The sequence below is a fragment of the Gorilla gorilla genome, chromosome 3, assembly GCF_029281585.2.
Source record: "Gorilla gorilla gorilla isolate KB3781 chromosome 3, NHGRI_mGorGor1-v2.1_pri, whole genome shotgun sequence".
Classification (NCBI taxonomy): Eukaryota; Metazoa; Chordata; class Mammalia; order Primates; family Hominidae; genus Gorilla; species Gorilla gorilla.
In genome coordinates, this window is record NC_073227.2 from 165,617,830 (window position 1) to 165,634,130 (window position 16,301).

At 34.9% G+C, this 16,301-nt stretch overlaps 1 protein-coding gene across 2 annotated transcripts in view; it reads left to right on the plus strand.

Moving 5' to 3' along the window:
- HHIP (hedgehog interacting protein) overlaps nucleotides 1–14,637 on the plus strand; it is a 99,191-nt gene extending 84,554 nt beyond the window's left edge. The window contains exons 12-14 of one of the 2 annotated variants that reach the window (XM_019025922.3): nucleotides 4,078–4,226; nucleotides 7,103–7,231; nucleotides 8,065–12,197. In XM_019025922.3, coding sequence (XP_018881467.1) covers nucleotides 4,078–4,226; nucleotides 7,103–7,231; nucleotides 8,065–8,075 — 289 coding nt within the window. In that variant the 3' untranslated portion in view covers nucleotides 8,076–12,197. Of the gene's footprint in view, nucleotides 1–4,077; nucleotides 4,227–7,102 lie in introns of both variants that reach the window. The other variant, XM_004040434.5, reaches the window with a different exon arrangement.
- Nucleotides 14,638–16,301: the final 1,664 nt, after the last annotated feature.

Below are 16,301 nucleotides of genomic sequence, written 5' to 3' on the forward strand. Positions count from 1 at the left end.
TCTATCTAGGTGTGTATATGTAGTACTTAAGTATATGTAAGATGGTCTATTTCAACATGACAATAATAATAAAGTTTAAAGGTACTGTTTATTCCTTTTTTGTTTCTCTTTATTTCATGTAAAAGGGCCCTGTTCTTTTCAGTAAAAGGAAGAATGTCACCATTACAAAGAGTTATTGGAGGGGAATGGTTGGAATCACCAAAAATCTTTGTCAGACGCTACCAAATATTAGAAAAATGAATTTTAATGTGTTGACTTAATTCCCATCTGTAAGAGAAGACAATCCTATCTCTTTATCTCATGCTCACCTTGACTTCTTAGCCTTCGGTTTATTTACTATGATTATAATTATTATCAAAATGCATCTTTCAGAATGAGTATAACTGTACCTTGGAAAAAAACTTTAAGACAAGTTTATTTAGGCAATAGAGTGAAATACAGTAAATGTTTTGTGTTTATGATATGAAAGTATAGCAATTAGATTTTAAGGATATCCCTCCCCTGAATGGCCCATATTTTCCTAATATCTTTACACAACAACATAGAAGGGGCGCAAACACCCTTTTAAAATTCCATATTCTTATTAATTTCATTCATTCAATAGATTTCTATTAACCATCTTCCATGTGCAACACATTCTTCTAGGTCCTGGGGAGCCACAAGAGATGAGAGGAAGTGTTTGTCCTCATGGAGTTCATATTTCAGAGAGTGTATTTGAGAAAGTTACTACTATATAAATTCAATTTAATTTGTTTATTTTACTTATTTATTTTGAGATGGAGTTTCACTCTTGTTGCCCAGGCTGGAGTGCAATGGCATGATCTTGGCTCACTGCAACCTCCGCCTCCTGGGTTCCAGCAATTCTCCTGCCTCAGCCTCCTGAGTAGCTGGGATTACAGACACCCAGGACAACACTCAGCTAATTTTTGTATTTTTAGTACAGACAGGCTTTCACCATATTGGCCAGGCTGGTCTCAAACTCCTGACCTCAGGTGATCCACCCACCTCAACCTCCCAACATGCTGGGATTACAGGTGTGAGCCACCGTACCTGACCTAATTTAATTTAATAAACATTTATTGACTGACTATACAGGATTTTCCTAGTTCCTATGAATATGAATACTTGAAGAAGATAAAATACATGGTGGTATAAATGTCATCTCTCTATAACATCCCTTAAAGTAGTTGCCTCCTCATCTGTATTTCTATGATACTTCATGTGGGCCTGTATCATAGCAAAGATCACACTGCATTATACTTTTGTGTATTCATGTTTGTCTTATCCTCAGTGGTCTGTGTGAGGCTCAGGACCCTGTACTATTTATGTCTTATCTCCCTGAAGAGCGCAGTACTTGCCCAAGTAAATGATTGGACTTGAAGAGGATTGAGTATGTACCTTCTGCCCTCAGAAAACCTTCAGTGAAGAAGGGAAAAAAATAGATAAACAGCCTATTCCTGAAGAGAACCCTAAAAGAGACAGGCAATCTTTTAGGTAAATGTTCATATTAAGGGAGCCCTGATAGAGTAACAGTTTAAAAGAGAGAGGATTGATTTAATATAATAAGTACAGAATGTTATTTATCAACTGTGTAGAACAAAAAAAAGATAATTTCTCCTGGTATTTAAATAAAACTTGAGGGAATTACAATGTTTGTATATTACAGCCACACAGTCTTATATAAATTAAAGTAAACAAGCCCAGGTGTGAAATAATTACTACATCCGTGGGTAAACAAGCATTTACCAAATCTTAGGGAAAAAAATATTTAGAATCTTCTCCCTAATCTGAGTTTCCTTATGTTTGAATGTTTGGTGAAAAACAGTCAAAGCATCAAATTGGAGTATCAGCAGAGAAACAGGGGTCAGACACTCTCCCCTAAAGAATAGCCCTTCAGTATCAGATTCCTATTTATCATGTCCTCATTCCTTTTCCCAGTGCCCATGAATCAGTGTTCCTATACTTTGCCTCGAACAGGCAACATCTTCTCGTTTTTGTTTAACAAAGTTCATCTATATTCATGACCTAAATGATGCCATCTCTTTGGATTCACCTATTCAGGCATAAACCATCTCATGGGGTAGTATGTGAGAGTAGGTACCTGCAAATTTTGCATTGCCTATAACATGTAATAGATTTTTGACATACTCTATTTCTGGGTCTCTTTTCTTGAATGAGTCAGAAAGTGGGTGAGCAAGTGAGTAAGGAATAGAAATTAGATGCACAGAATTCTGCAATTTCAACTAGAATATTTGTTTACTGAATGCCACTCAGTGGCCTATGACTCAGAAGAATTTCATGGCTACTGAAAAACTGCTCTTCTTGTGGTCAGAAATGCCACCATTGTCTCACAAACAAAATAAGAATTTTAAATAAGAAAGAAATAGAATATACTTCGGATACTCAAGAACAAGAAGAAGGCGAAGATTGTGTCCTTACTTTTCTTGGCATAGTCATTTAACATTTTCTCTACCTTATCCCACCCCACCCTTACTCCCAGAAAGACACTTTTGAGGAACATATGGAAACTGTTAATGTTTTCTGAATAAAAATATGCTTAGTGCATAGAATGCCTGAAGGGCCTTTCACATAAATTGACCATTCCTAGATTCAAATAAGAGGCTGAATAGATTTAAGGGAGTTTTCTGAATTGTCATGTTAGCTACAGAACATAGCACTTTCGACATAGAGTGGGACTTTTCTTCGGGAGAAGAGCTAGGGAAGCCACCGTACATTTTAAATATTTTTGTTTTTAACATATATGGTTTTTATATGGTTTTGAGTCATTGTAGAAACAGCCTGAGATCAGGACCCAAATTATCATCACTGTTCATATTGCCATAGGGACATAACAAGGTAACCTATCTCAAAAAAATTCAGTCTGCAGGGCTTAATTATTTGCTTATCTCAAAAAGCTCTGTAATTTACCTCTTGAGGTTTTGACCTGTAATGATCACCTTCTTTTTATGGTACTTAAGGTGTCCATTTGCTTGGCCGTCCTAATGCTGTTGATTTGACTGTCAATGAAAACATTTGTTTACATTCCTTAACTGAAAAGAAACTTCTCACCACACTGTGGCACAGGTAACAGCGACTGATAGGAAAGTGCCACTGGATATTTTTTTCCCTGAAGATTAGGTAATGAGCAGTTGTGACCATGACTCCAGCCTGACCCAGCTCAAATGACATCTTATTTTAAAAACAGTAAGAACCATAAAAATCTTCTGAAGGCATCTTGGTTTCCACTATAAATGATGGCAGTTGTAGAACAATTAAAATCTATGACTTTTTACATTGCAAATAAGATGTTTCTGTTTGCTACTTTTAGCATTCTTTTTTCCTTATAGCAGGACAAAATCAAATTATTTATATATACATATATAATCATTACATATATGGATCAAAATCAGATTTTATATATATATAATCTTCACATATATATGGATCTTTCTGTGCATGGAGTTTAAACTTCAACTCAATAGTATACACACATATATTATGGTCACCTTTCAAGAAAAATCAGTCTAAAAATATTATCTCAAAAGAAATATAAAATTAAAACAAAAATAGAATTTAAAAAAAAAACAAAGATTCCAAAGGTTTTCAGGCTACAAGTCATTTTGATGAATGCCTTCAGCCCTGTACTACTGCCAACTGTGTCAATAACAAGTGAAACTATCTCAGACACTATTCCTAAACATTTTTGTAGATATAGGGGGAAAAGTTTTAAGATATTCATACTACTTTACTTTAAATATTGCAATTGTTAGAAATTCTTACTTACCAAATGTGAAATATCAATTTAATTAAAGATAGTTTCATCAATGGGCTTTGATCAGGATAAAGTTTCTTAGAATGTTTAATGTGTTTAGTTGGGTTACAAACTGGTTAGTTTGTTTCCTCACTGGTATGTATTTCCTATCCTTAGAAAGTTGTAAATCTGACTGAGTCACTTAAAAAAAAAAAAGTCTCTCTAGAAAGTAAGAGGCATGCTTTGTAAGCCACAGAATCACTAGATTTCATTCCACTGTTGATTTTCAAATGGAATACACTTTCAACTATTGTGTTTTAATGTAGACCTTTAATGCCTGAGGAATGCAGAGCCACGGTACAACCTGCACAGACACTGACTTCAGAGTGCTCCAGGCTCTGTCGAAACGGCTACTGCACCCCCACGGGAAAGTGTTGCTGCAGTCCAGGCTGGGAGGGGGACTTCTGCAGAACTGGTTAGTATTTCTGTTTTCACCTGAAAAGGACTGGGGATGAGCCAATCCTTAGGTACTCAAAAACTCAACATTGATTGTTTCTTCTACAATAATATAGTGTTCAAAAGTATTTAGCCATTTACAATACTATTAATGCTCATCTGTTTATGAGCTTGTAAGTAAAATCTTGCTCATTTTCTTAATGTAAACAATTCACTTATGCAAGTTAATTATAAATATACAAAATCTTTAAATGACTGAGTCCTTTCGAAAAGTAAAAAATGCAAATAGCACAACTAGATCATCTCTTTGGGCCTCTTGGTCCTGGGTTCTGAAATTTCACACTAGCCAATGACTTAGTGTTTGCAAAGCCCCTCTCCAAGCGCTAGCATTTTCCAGACACCCTGTAAATGCCCTCCCTGGCTTTACTGCTTGCTTTCCTACCACAGCAGACTAAAAACAGGGCTTTTCAATGGGTGTTATTAAATAAAACGGGAAAATGCAATTATCTAGAGACATATTATGAGATTTTTTTTCATGCTTTTTGCCACTCCCCTGTGAACCATCAACTAGGTGTGCATCTGCTCAGAGAGAGCAAAGGAGATTTATTCCAGGGTTGTTCTAGCCTATAACTTGATAGTTCCTCAATTATGTGCAATGATGCTTAAGTTCTACTTGGTGTGAAGTCAGAAAATTAGATAAATTTAGAAACCTAGAGTTTAAAATGTGTATGTTGAAAATGCGTAATCAACAACCAGCATATACCATCACTTAGAAATGATTTTGATCTCGGCTATTTCAAATATTAAAATACTTATTGCCAATGAAAATTAAAACCTCAAATTAACATTTAATATTATTTATTCATAAATGCTATCTTTTTGTTTGTCCTCAAGATGTATTTCAAAAAATTATAACTATAACTTGTCTATTTTTATATTGCCTAACAAAAAAACCAACATTTAAAACCACATATAGAGGATATATTTTAAACTTACATTGCTTCAGCATTAATAACATTATGTGTGTGATTAATACTATGGTTATGTATCTAGGAAGGAGTTATCAAAATTAAAACTCAACAGAAATTAAGTAATTACATTATTTAAAACAAATGCTTACATGTTATTTACCCATCTTCTCTGCCTTTTTGTTGGTTGACCAAAAATATGAGAATCAGTATTCAAATGTAATGATATTCAAATTCCTGCTAATTTATTATCTCTCTGCTTCCTTTGCTGCCTAACAATATCTACTTTTTCTGCATCTTTTTTTTTTTTTTTTTGAGGTGGAGTCTCTCTCTGTCGCCCAGGCTGGAGGGCAGTGAGGCAATCTCGGCTCACCACAACCTCCACCTCCTGGGTTCAAGTGATTCTCCCGCTTCAGCTTCCCGAGTAGCTTGGATTATAGGCGCCCACCACCATGCCCTCCTAATTTTTGTATTTATAGTGGAGATGGGTTTCCACCACGTTGGCCAGGCTGGTCTTGAACTCTCAACCTCATGTGATCTGCCACCTTGGCCTCCCAGAGTGCTTGGATAACAGGTGTGAGCCACCATGCCCAGCCTCTCTGCATCTTTTAGTAACAGAATATAACATAAAGTGTCCATTCTGTTATATTCCCTGCTTTGCATTTTGCCTAATCTCTTATGTTACCTGAAGCCTGCTAGTGACAGTATATTTAAACTGAGGGTGAATGAATTATCTCGAATACAGATGGCACTATACATACCTTAATAGATATTAATAATAAATTGTGATATAAATGAAAATAGACATACATTGAGTTAACATAAAGTTTTACTCCATGAGGTACTTTCATTTTTACACTGAATCAATTTAAATAGTTTGAATATATAACATTTACCAAAACCATTTTATAAAAATAATCTGTTTATGTGGGATGTTTTGGACCTAAGCAGGAATTTTATTCGTGTACTCACATTGTTTACTCATCTCCCACAGATTTAAAGCATAAAATTGTTTATTTTCTTCTTACTTTTTCTTTCCCATGTGTCAACCACAGACACCTGGAATTTGATTAACGCATTTGAAAGGTCAAAATGACCCTGTCTCGTCAAAACATAAGGAAATGTACTGAAGGAATTTGACTCCATCCCCAGTGACTGTACTCCCCAGATTTAATCATAAAATAGCAATTTATGTACCCAATTTTGTGTCTCATTTTAGCAGTATATCTTCTTATTTCCCATTTATATTGTAGTGGTAAAATTCTTTAATGAATAAATTCTGTGCTGTAGGGTAACCCTGAAAAGGTTTGCTCAGAACATCCTTTGCTGGCCAACTGCACTGACTCCAGAAAGAGACTTCTAAGTGTAATCAGAGAGCAAAGCATATGCTGTCTGCCCCCTGGAAGCAAGAGGAAGGAAGAATCCAAGGGAGTTTATATGGTGGATATTCCACCCAACCAAAATCCAAAACTGACTGTTCCTTTCTGTTGCACTGGAGATGCTTGAGCCTCCGTGTCTCCCCCTCAGGCTGGGCCACTCCCATGTTGAGATCCTACCTTGAAGGAATGGGAACATAGAGCTTGGGAGGCCCTCTGTAGAGAATGCTCCTGTGAAGCAGAGATTTCAAAGGACTAAAATCTTCATTTTAAATAGAGTTAATTTTGCAAAGGGTTGCAATTGTTTCTCATGATCTCTGCTTCTCTAGAAATCTTTCTCATTCTCTGCTGAGTTCAGGCCTCCAAATAACTATGGGTGTAAAAGCCTGTTTCCTACTTGTATATTTGTCTTTCAGATCATTTTGTAACTATCTCCCTCCTTTTTTCCCTCGCTTCCCTTATTCAGCAAATATTTGTTGGTCTCATGCTCAGTCCTGTTTCTGACATACAGAATGAGAGTGTGATGTTCTTGCTCTCTTTTTCTCTCCCAGCAAAATGTGAGCCAGCATGTCGTCATGGAGGTGTCTGTGTTAGACCGAACAAGTGCCTCTGTAAAAAAGGATATCTTGGTCCTCAATGTGAACAAGTGGACAGAAACATCCGCAGAGTGACCAGGGCAGGTATTCTTGATCAGATCATTGACATGACATCTTACTTGCTGGATCTAACAAGTTACATTGTATAGTTTCTGGGACTGTTGGGGACTGTTTGAATATTCTATTCCAATGGGCATTTATTTTTTATCCTGTCATTAAAAAAAAAAGACTGTTATCCTGCTACACACTCCTGTGATTTCATTCTCTTTTATTAATTTAAAAATAATTTCCAGAAATGTGCAGATCCTCTGTGTGTATGTCAGCATGTTTGTTCACATATGCACATACACATACTCATAACCCCTATATGCGTTGTTGCATAACAGATGATTTTTTAAAATATATACTTCCTTGTGCAAAGTAATTTACACAGAAATTCCATTGTAAATTGATAACGGATTTTTTATGTCACTAGAAGAGATTATTTGACTTCCCAGGAATTTTCTGTCTGTAATCACTAAAGTCAACTTTAATAGAGTTTTGAAACAGTACTGTGCAATCCGATGGCTCTAATAAAAAAGGCAATATTTTTATATTAAAGTACTATACTAGGAGAGAATGTTTCAGAACTCCCTGATGAATTTCTAAGTGAGCAACTTGATATAAAATTGTAATCTTCATTTTTGTCAGTGTATCCAGTTACAGAATGTTACACACTTACCTTTTTATTGGCTGAGAAATCTGGTTATTTCATCTTAATCTCAAGATTGTTTTCAAGTGTTTTATAATTAAATCATAATAGCATATTTTAAAATCAATCTTCCTAAAAGGTCTGCTTTTATTGTATATTTTATTTAACAATAGGCACTGGGTTTGTGTTACATATTTATATATTTTATTTTATTTTTATAATATAGACATCACCTAGATGAAACACCTTTACCCTGTCCTGTAAAACACTAAAGTTACATTTTTCACCAACTTAATTGGAAAGAAGGGGAGTGAGAAAGCAAACAGTCTTTAATGTGCTGTGGATCTAATCTAGCAAGGTATCCTTGTGCCAACATGTAATCATTAACGACGGATGAAAAAGCAAGAAAACAGCCAATCCTTATAAAATTCCAGCATTAAACATTTGTAAAGTGCTTTTCACCATAGCAAGACTGTCAGAGTCTATGTTATTAGAATGTTGCAGATTTCCACTGAATCGAACCTCACTGGAGAAGAGCTCACTTGTTTTTTAAAAATCTTGGCTATGTAAGCTGTCACCTGTACAAATTTTTAACATAATAATTCTTGCCAAATATGACTTTAAATGTACGTGTTCCTTCAGAACTCAATGAAAATACTCTTTGGTTAATGTATCAATAAATTTTCTGTAAATGTTCTGTTCAGGGTTTTACAGAGATGACATGTTCTGACTTAAAACTGCAAAAAGTCTAGTAGATATTTTTCTTCATGGTTTTCAAAGCCAGCTCTCCACGTTTGGATTTTAACAAAATATAAGGCCTCTTTGCACTAGTGAAAAAACACATCTACTCATGACAAGTGCACACCCACTATGGCTGTCCTTCTTCTGTAAACATCCATTCCTCTAGAATCTAAATTGTAGAGCAGTATAGATTATGCAGCGCCAGCTGACTTTCTAAACCTTCTCCTTACCTTTAGGAATACAAGCCTCAGTTAAAAAAATATATTGTAGCTAGTACTTCTCTATTGTTTTAAGGTGAGAGATTTGCAATTAAAGCCCAGTAAGCATTTATATAGAAGCCACAATGTAGAAAGATTGGTTAAGTACACTGCTCTTGTCTTCCATATATGATTACTTAAGTTTCAAGTGACCTCATGCCAAATGGAAATGGGTTGAGAAATCTTGGTTCAGTGCTTAGTGAACAATAGCCTGCATTAAAAAGTGCATGCATAATTTTGCACAATTTAGATTCAATTGACAGTCTATTCAAAGAAGTCTCAGGATTAAATGAGCATGGAGACCAAATTGCCCTCTTACCCCAGAAAAGGGGTGGTCCCTTCTAGTCACACTAACACTTCATTGGCCCAACAGTGTGACAAATCTTGCAATGAACCATGCAGTAGCCTGCATCTGTAGGTTAATAGCAATCTTTTGTCTCCATTGCTTTCTCTTCATAGCCCTTTTACTGAATTCCATCACAGAAAGTTTTACAATTAAAAAAAAATGTCCTGACAACCATTTTTGTAAATGGACCTTACCATCTAATCATCCCTTATTCAACGTGGGTGACATTAACAAAATGTGAACTTCTTGTGAGGGAGCCAGCTGTCTAAATCTGTCAAATTGTGCAGTTTTATTACACATTCTCCAATTCTTCCTAGTTTCCCTGAAAACAATAAGGATACTGCTATATATTCAGTAAAATCTAAAAAAATCAAGCATTACTTCTTACATCTTTAAACTTTCCATCTCCTCCCCAAAATAAAAGGTGTTCTATTGCCATTAGTTCTACTGTTTTAAAATATCTATATTAAGTTGACCAGGCCCAGATTTTTTATACAGCTTTTTCCCAAGTGAAAGATTTTCAAGTGACTTAGAAAAACATATGTGCCCCAGGTGTCATTGCCTTTTCTTTTGTGAGTCATTAGAATGAAAGGCCAAGTTCTTCTCAAGAGAAGATAGCAAGATCCACGGATATTAAGCCAAGCAAAGAAAGTAAAATCATTGGAGTCATTTCTTTCTGTTCTTAGGAGAAAAGTAGATAGCACTGGCTAATTGATGGCAACATATTTTAAATTAAGTGGTCAATTCAAAAAATCTCTTTGACCTTTTCTTTCAAGTAGATTTTTTTAAACGCATGACTGGAGAATTATCTTCAATGATTCATGATGAGAGGCAGGTAGGAATTGGTTAAGAAGTATGAGCAGGAAAAAATTATTGTTTAATCACATGAAAGGCAACATCTGTTCAGTTCATAAAGCACACAATCTCGAATGGAAGAAAAAAAGGTCCTTCGTAAGAATACTGATGCATAAGATAAAGACGAAATAATGAAAAAGAAAAATGTATATTATTATTCCCTTGTCCATTCTCAAGTTTAAGCTGTGGTTGTCAGTTGAATGTGAAATGATGTTATAGTTGTTTTAAATGGTTGGAAATAACCTTTCTACTACTGTTTCTGCCACACTGTTGTCCTGGTTCATAGAACCTTGTTTTCTTGACAGTTATTTAAGGTAATAAAAGGAACACAATTTGGCAGATCTTTAAGTGAAAGAGAGAAAAAATTTAAGAAATTGAGTGATGGCTAAAAGTAAGTGCTTCCATCCATAACTTTTCTTCTTGGATTTTTTTCAATGTAATTATTGTAAAATATATTTTTTTATTTTATCATGAAGAATACTCGGAAGGTTTCTCAGATTAATGAGCATCTCATAAAGAGTAGAGAAACCAACACATACAATATATACACACAACCTAAATAGAAAACTATTTTCTTTGTCATTTGCATGCCCCAGAGAAGTTACTTCTTCCCTATTTATTTCTTTGAAAATAATTACAAAATAGTATACTAACAATTTTAATCCATTTGCTGGTTTTTTTTTTTTTTTTTGGTTTTTTTTGTTTTTTTTGAGACGGAGCCTTGCTATGTTGCCCAGGCTGCAGAGCAGTGGCACGATCTCAGCTCACTGCAACCTCTGCCTCCCGGGTTCAAGCAATTCTCCTGCCTCAGCCTCCCAAGTAGCTGGGATTACAAGTGCCCGCCACCACACCCGGCTAATTTTTTTGTGTTTTTTAGTACAGACAGGGTTTCACCATGTTGGCCAGGCTGATTTCAAACTCCAGACTTCAAGTGATCCAGCCGCCCAGGCCTCCCAAAGTGCTAGGATTACAGGCGTGAGCCACCATGCCCGGCTTCCATTTGCTTTTGATATTGTTTTTATCTCTGAGTTACAAACTATACAAGCTTACCAGGTATAAGGTGTGAGGTTAGATGCTACATCTAGGAGCATTCAAGATATACATTAATTTAAACTTTTATTAGTCTAACTTTCTGTTAAGTCTCTTAGCTTTGAAACATAAAAGAGAAATCAAGCCCAAATTTTTAGAGGAAGGCTAAGGTATACTATTGGCAGTTGTAGTTTTAATTGTAACTGACTGATTAACCAATTAATTTATAAAATGTTACCTATATTGTCTGTGTTCTCCTCCTCTCCCTCCCTCCTTCTCTCTCTCTCTCCCCCTCTCGCTCTCTTGGCTAATATATATGTGTATGTGTGTATATATATATGTATATATATACACACACACACATACATACATACATACATACATATATTCTTTTTCCTTTTAACCACTTCCCTCTCCTACATTTTCTATTGGTTTTGCCTAAATAGACATGTTCTCAATACACCCATGTTGAAGGTATCCTGGGCTAGATTGCTATTGATTTTGCTGGTTATGATCTTTTCTTTGTTTTTCTGAAAAATAGCCTCTCTTGGTTCCACATTTTCTCAAATTCTATATAACAAATAATAGTGGATAGTAAACAAATGACATACTAGGCTGATCTATTACAATCATTGAAAGAAATAAGGAAGAGCAGAAATCACTAACAGTCCAGAGGCTCCAATTCAGCTGCTCTAGCATAGATACAGGAAAGACATGGAGAATAACACTGGGGTTAGCTAACAGCAGGGAAAGTTAGTAGCTATTTCCTAGCCAAGGAACAACTTTCTCTATGGAATAATTTTAAGAAAATTATTCCAAATCTGTGAGGAAAAAATAAGAAGCAGTTCCTCAATGGAGACTTTATAAATCTTAATTTCCCCACCCCTGGGATGAGATTTGAAGTTGCAGAGGACTCAGACCAAAGTCCCATGGCAGAAAATGTACATATTTTTAAACTACTCCCAGGAAGTAAACTATTACTGTGAATGCTGGCAATACCATCGGAAAGTTTATCTTTAAAATACCTAAAAATAAATATATATTTGCTATCTTATCCTCTTTTTGTCACACAAACATAAATTGGTCCTATATATATTTATATATATGGTTATATATATTTGGTTATATATATATCTTTATATATATATATCTTATATATATAAGATATATTATATATGATATATATAAGATATATATATAAGATATATATAATATATCTTATATATATAAGATATATATAATATATCTTATATATATAAGATATATATGATATATATAATGTCTTATATATAAGATATATATTATATATCTTATATATATATCTTATATATATCTTAATACATATATATATATCTTAATACATATATATAACCATGGAACCTGCCAAACACTAATCCTAGCCAACTTCAATCCTTCTTTCTCTTAACTATCTTCTCTGAATAAGTTCTGGACTTCACCTTAAAATAAGTTTTTAGGAGAGTAATATATATTCATGGGATTGTGAGGGAGCATCGTAGAGCTGTTTTCTTCTCAGTCATAGTGGTGGTTTTCCTAGCTGCTATGGAAAGGTTTGTTCACTTATGAGATTAGGACTTTTCTTAAATTCCTTATTAAATATGAACCTAAGGCATACCCGTCATTTACCTTGATTCCCATATAATTTGTATAAGTCATATATAAGTCCATTGACAAAATAAAAAAATAAATAATTGGATTCCTTGTATCAACAGAAAGCCTTGTGCTTAAAACCTGTTATTCTTCTTTGAGCCAGACTAAACAGTAACATTTAAAAAATGGTATCAGCTCAACATTAAATCTAAGGTTACTTCTCACATACATCATAAAGTCAGCCATCATCTTTCATTTAGGATTTCTTGGGGTTTTCTTTTTGCATATATAGATTATGTATTACTTAAATCCAAAATACATGTGTGTATATATATACATATATATGTAACTTAATATAAATGTTTGATGAGTTATCTCAATTGACTATAATCTTCTAAGTCAGAAAACATTTAAGTACATAATATAAAAAGAACTGAACATTAACAGTAATGGGAAATTCATAATGGCTAAATATGAAATAAGCTTTGTCTTTGCAGTTACAAACTAATTCTTGTACATTTTCCTTTTCACTAAAAAAATAACTAATTGATAGTTTCCATTCACATGAACAAGTTATAATCAGGTCTGGGATAGTATGCCCAAAACCTATGTTTCTTTACCTTATATTCTTAAAATCTGAGACATGATTTTTCTAGAACAAATTAAGATTTCATGTACAATAGAGTCCCTTTCCTAATACTGTTATGAAGAAACCAAGTTGACTACCTTATGAGAGATCAGATATTTCCCTTATCTCATTATATTCACAGCATATGTTTGGACATGCATTTCACCAAGAACCATGTAGTAATAAGATAAATGGTAACTGAGGTACTATGGAATTTTTAGAACTTGATTCCCCAGGACATGCTACAGTAAACTAAACTATTTATTCAAAAGTAACCCAACTAATTAAAGTGAAAAAAATTGTTGAATCACAATGAACAAACATAAAACAATACTTAAATGAGAATTCTGTGTCTTTTTTGGTTTTATCTGTGATTTATTTTGTCCAGTATTAAGGAATGGTTATCTTTATCATTCTTCTAACATGTTTTGGTTTCTCTAATGGTTCATTTTCCTTTAGGTTATGAAAATTAGGGCAGTTTGTCCAGAACCTTACTCACAGGAGACACCAGACCCAACCCATGCTTAGATTTCTGTTAATAAAAGGGAGAAGGGTACTTGAACAGGTAGTAAAGGCAGGTACAAGTTTAAGGGAGCAGGGCTAACATATGTACTAGGTGAGATTTCTATAAATGTCTGAAAAGTTACATGCATAGTCATTTGCTCAGGTAATTTCTCTGAATTTGAACTTATTTGATTTATTTAACCAAGTTATTATAATATGCAGTTCTCTTTAATCAATCTTCTATTATTCAATCATCTATCAATTTATTAATTCAACAAATATTTATTAAAGTGCCTACCATGATTATGTGCTGTAGAAAAGACAAGGACATTTACTAGGGGGGATTGTGGGCCCAATGGGCATCATGAGCATGTCTGAAGCAAAAGACAATAATCACATCCAACGGCACCAGTTCAGCTCAACTTTAGAATTCAGCAGTAACAGTACAGATGGCCTAAAGTACATCTGTGTGTATCTGTACGTGTGCACACACCCATGTATATATATTTATCTATCTGTACAAACACTACATATGTATACACACTATCTATGTAAAATATAATATATGTATAATGCATATAAATTCTAACAAGTGTATTTGTGTTATCTTTAAAATAGAACAATTGTATCTTGAAGTGGTAAATGCAGAGAATTGGTTTTATTGTTGATCTGTGGATTTAATGATTTCTAGGTGAAAAGGATGTTTAAGTGTACAATTTCTTTTCTTAATTTAATATATTTATGTAAATGCATGCCTGAAATTTGGTTAGATTGGCTGTGTTTTGTGTCTTTTAACGTGATCAAATGATTAAACTTTATGTTATGACTTGATGTACATGCGCTATTTTAAAATTCTTTTTTATTTTAGAATTTAAAACTTTTTTCTAAATATACAGACTGATTATATAAACACCAATTTTTAAATACTCTGTAGCCAAACTACTTCAAAATATTCTCATCTTTTGTCATTTTTTACTTTCTAATTTTAAAATTTTCTTCCAAAATATATGCCAATGTTAAGGGTCAGTTTCATTAGGCAGCCATGAAGATGTTACATTGATAAATTTGTTCTAGGTTGTAAGTCCCTTAAACCCCATCCTTTCAAGTAAGTAAGAATAAGTAAAGAATGTAGAAGAGCAGTTAGGAACACTGGGTGCCCAAATTGAAGGGAAGAAGCATGTGGAGCGGGAGGGACATGAACGAAGGTGATTGCAGGTACCCCAAAACTTTGTTGACCTCGCCTTTTTGCTTCTAGTTAACCCTACCAGGAGTATTTTGATCTGTTAATTTGAGCACAAATTTAAAATCTGCCAATTTTTTTTTTTTTTTTAGAAAAGCAAAATGTGTTCATCTAAGTCCCCTTTCTTCCTGGATAAATGCATCTCTTTGACTCGTTGAAAGGAAAAGCTATCTCTCTGCAAGATATTATAATTTCTAAAAGAATAAAACGTGTTACAAAGTGTTTATTCAGAAAGTGTTCTTCCGCTCAGATTGCTCCTTAGAAGTTTTAAGTTAGACGAAACGTCACCATGAAAAGAGCCCTCTAGCTCATGTTCACAACAGCCCAGGAAGCACCGGAATTCTTTGTGTTTCTACCCTTCCGGTTCCTAGAATGCGTCCTTGTGGCTCAGACCATGATCACCCTTTTGTTTCTTGTGTGTCTACTATTTTTGAATCCCTGATAGACCTACATCATTTCCTACATACGTGAAGAAAATAATAGTATATATGTCCACTCTAGTGATGGAAGTGATTTCTCGCTAATCTCTCTGGATTCCTTCACTGTCTCTTTTTTGGCTTCTCAGCTCTGCCATCACCAGCGTAAGCAATTCCCTGCTTTAAATTCCCGCTGTGGTAAACATTTAAAGTAGCCTCCATTTCCCATTTTTAGGTGCTGAGTGCTACAATTTCGTTTTTTGTTTTTTGTTTTTTTGAGACAGAGTTTTGCTCTTTTTTTTTTTTTTTTTTTTTACCAAGTCTTGCTCTGTCGCCAAGCGGGAGTGCAGTGGCACTATCTCGGCTCACTGCAACCTCTGCCTCCCGGTTCAAGCAATTCTCCTGCCTCAGCCTCCCAATTAGCTGGGAAGCTGGGAGTACAGACAGGCACCACCATGCCCAGCTAATTTTTGTATTTTTAGTAGAGATGGGGTTTCACCATGTTGGCCACGATGGTCTCAATCTCTTGACCTCATGACCTGCCCACCTTGGCCTCCCAAAGTTCTGGGATTACAGGCATGAACCACAGCACCCAGTCAGAGTTTCACTCTTGTTGCCCAGGCTGGAGTGCAATGGCGCGATCTAGGCTCACTGCAACCTACACCTCCTGGGTTCTCCCCCAGCTTCCCAAGTAGGTGAGATTACAGGCACCCGCCACCATGCCTGGCTAATTTTTGTATTTTTAGTACAGTCGGGGTTTCACCATGTTGGCCAGGCTGTTCTCGAACTCTTGACCTCAGGTGATCCCCCAGCCTCAGACTCCCAAAGTGCTGGGGTTA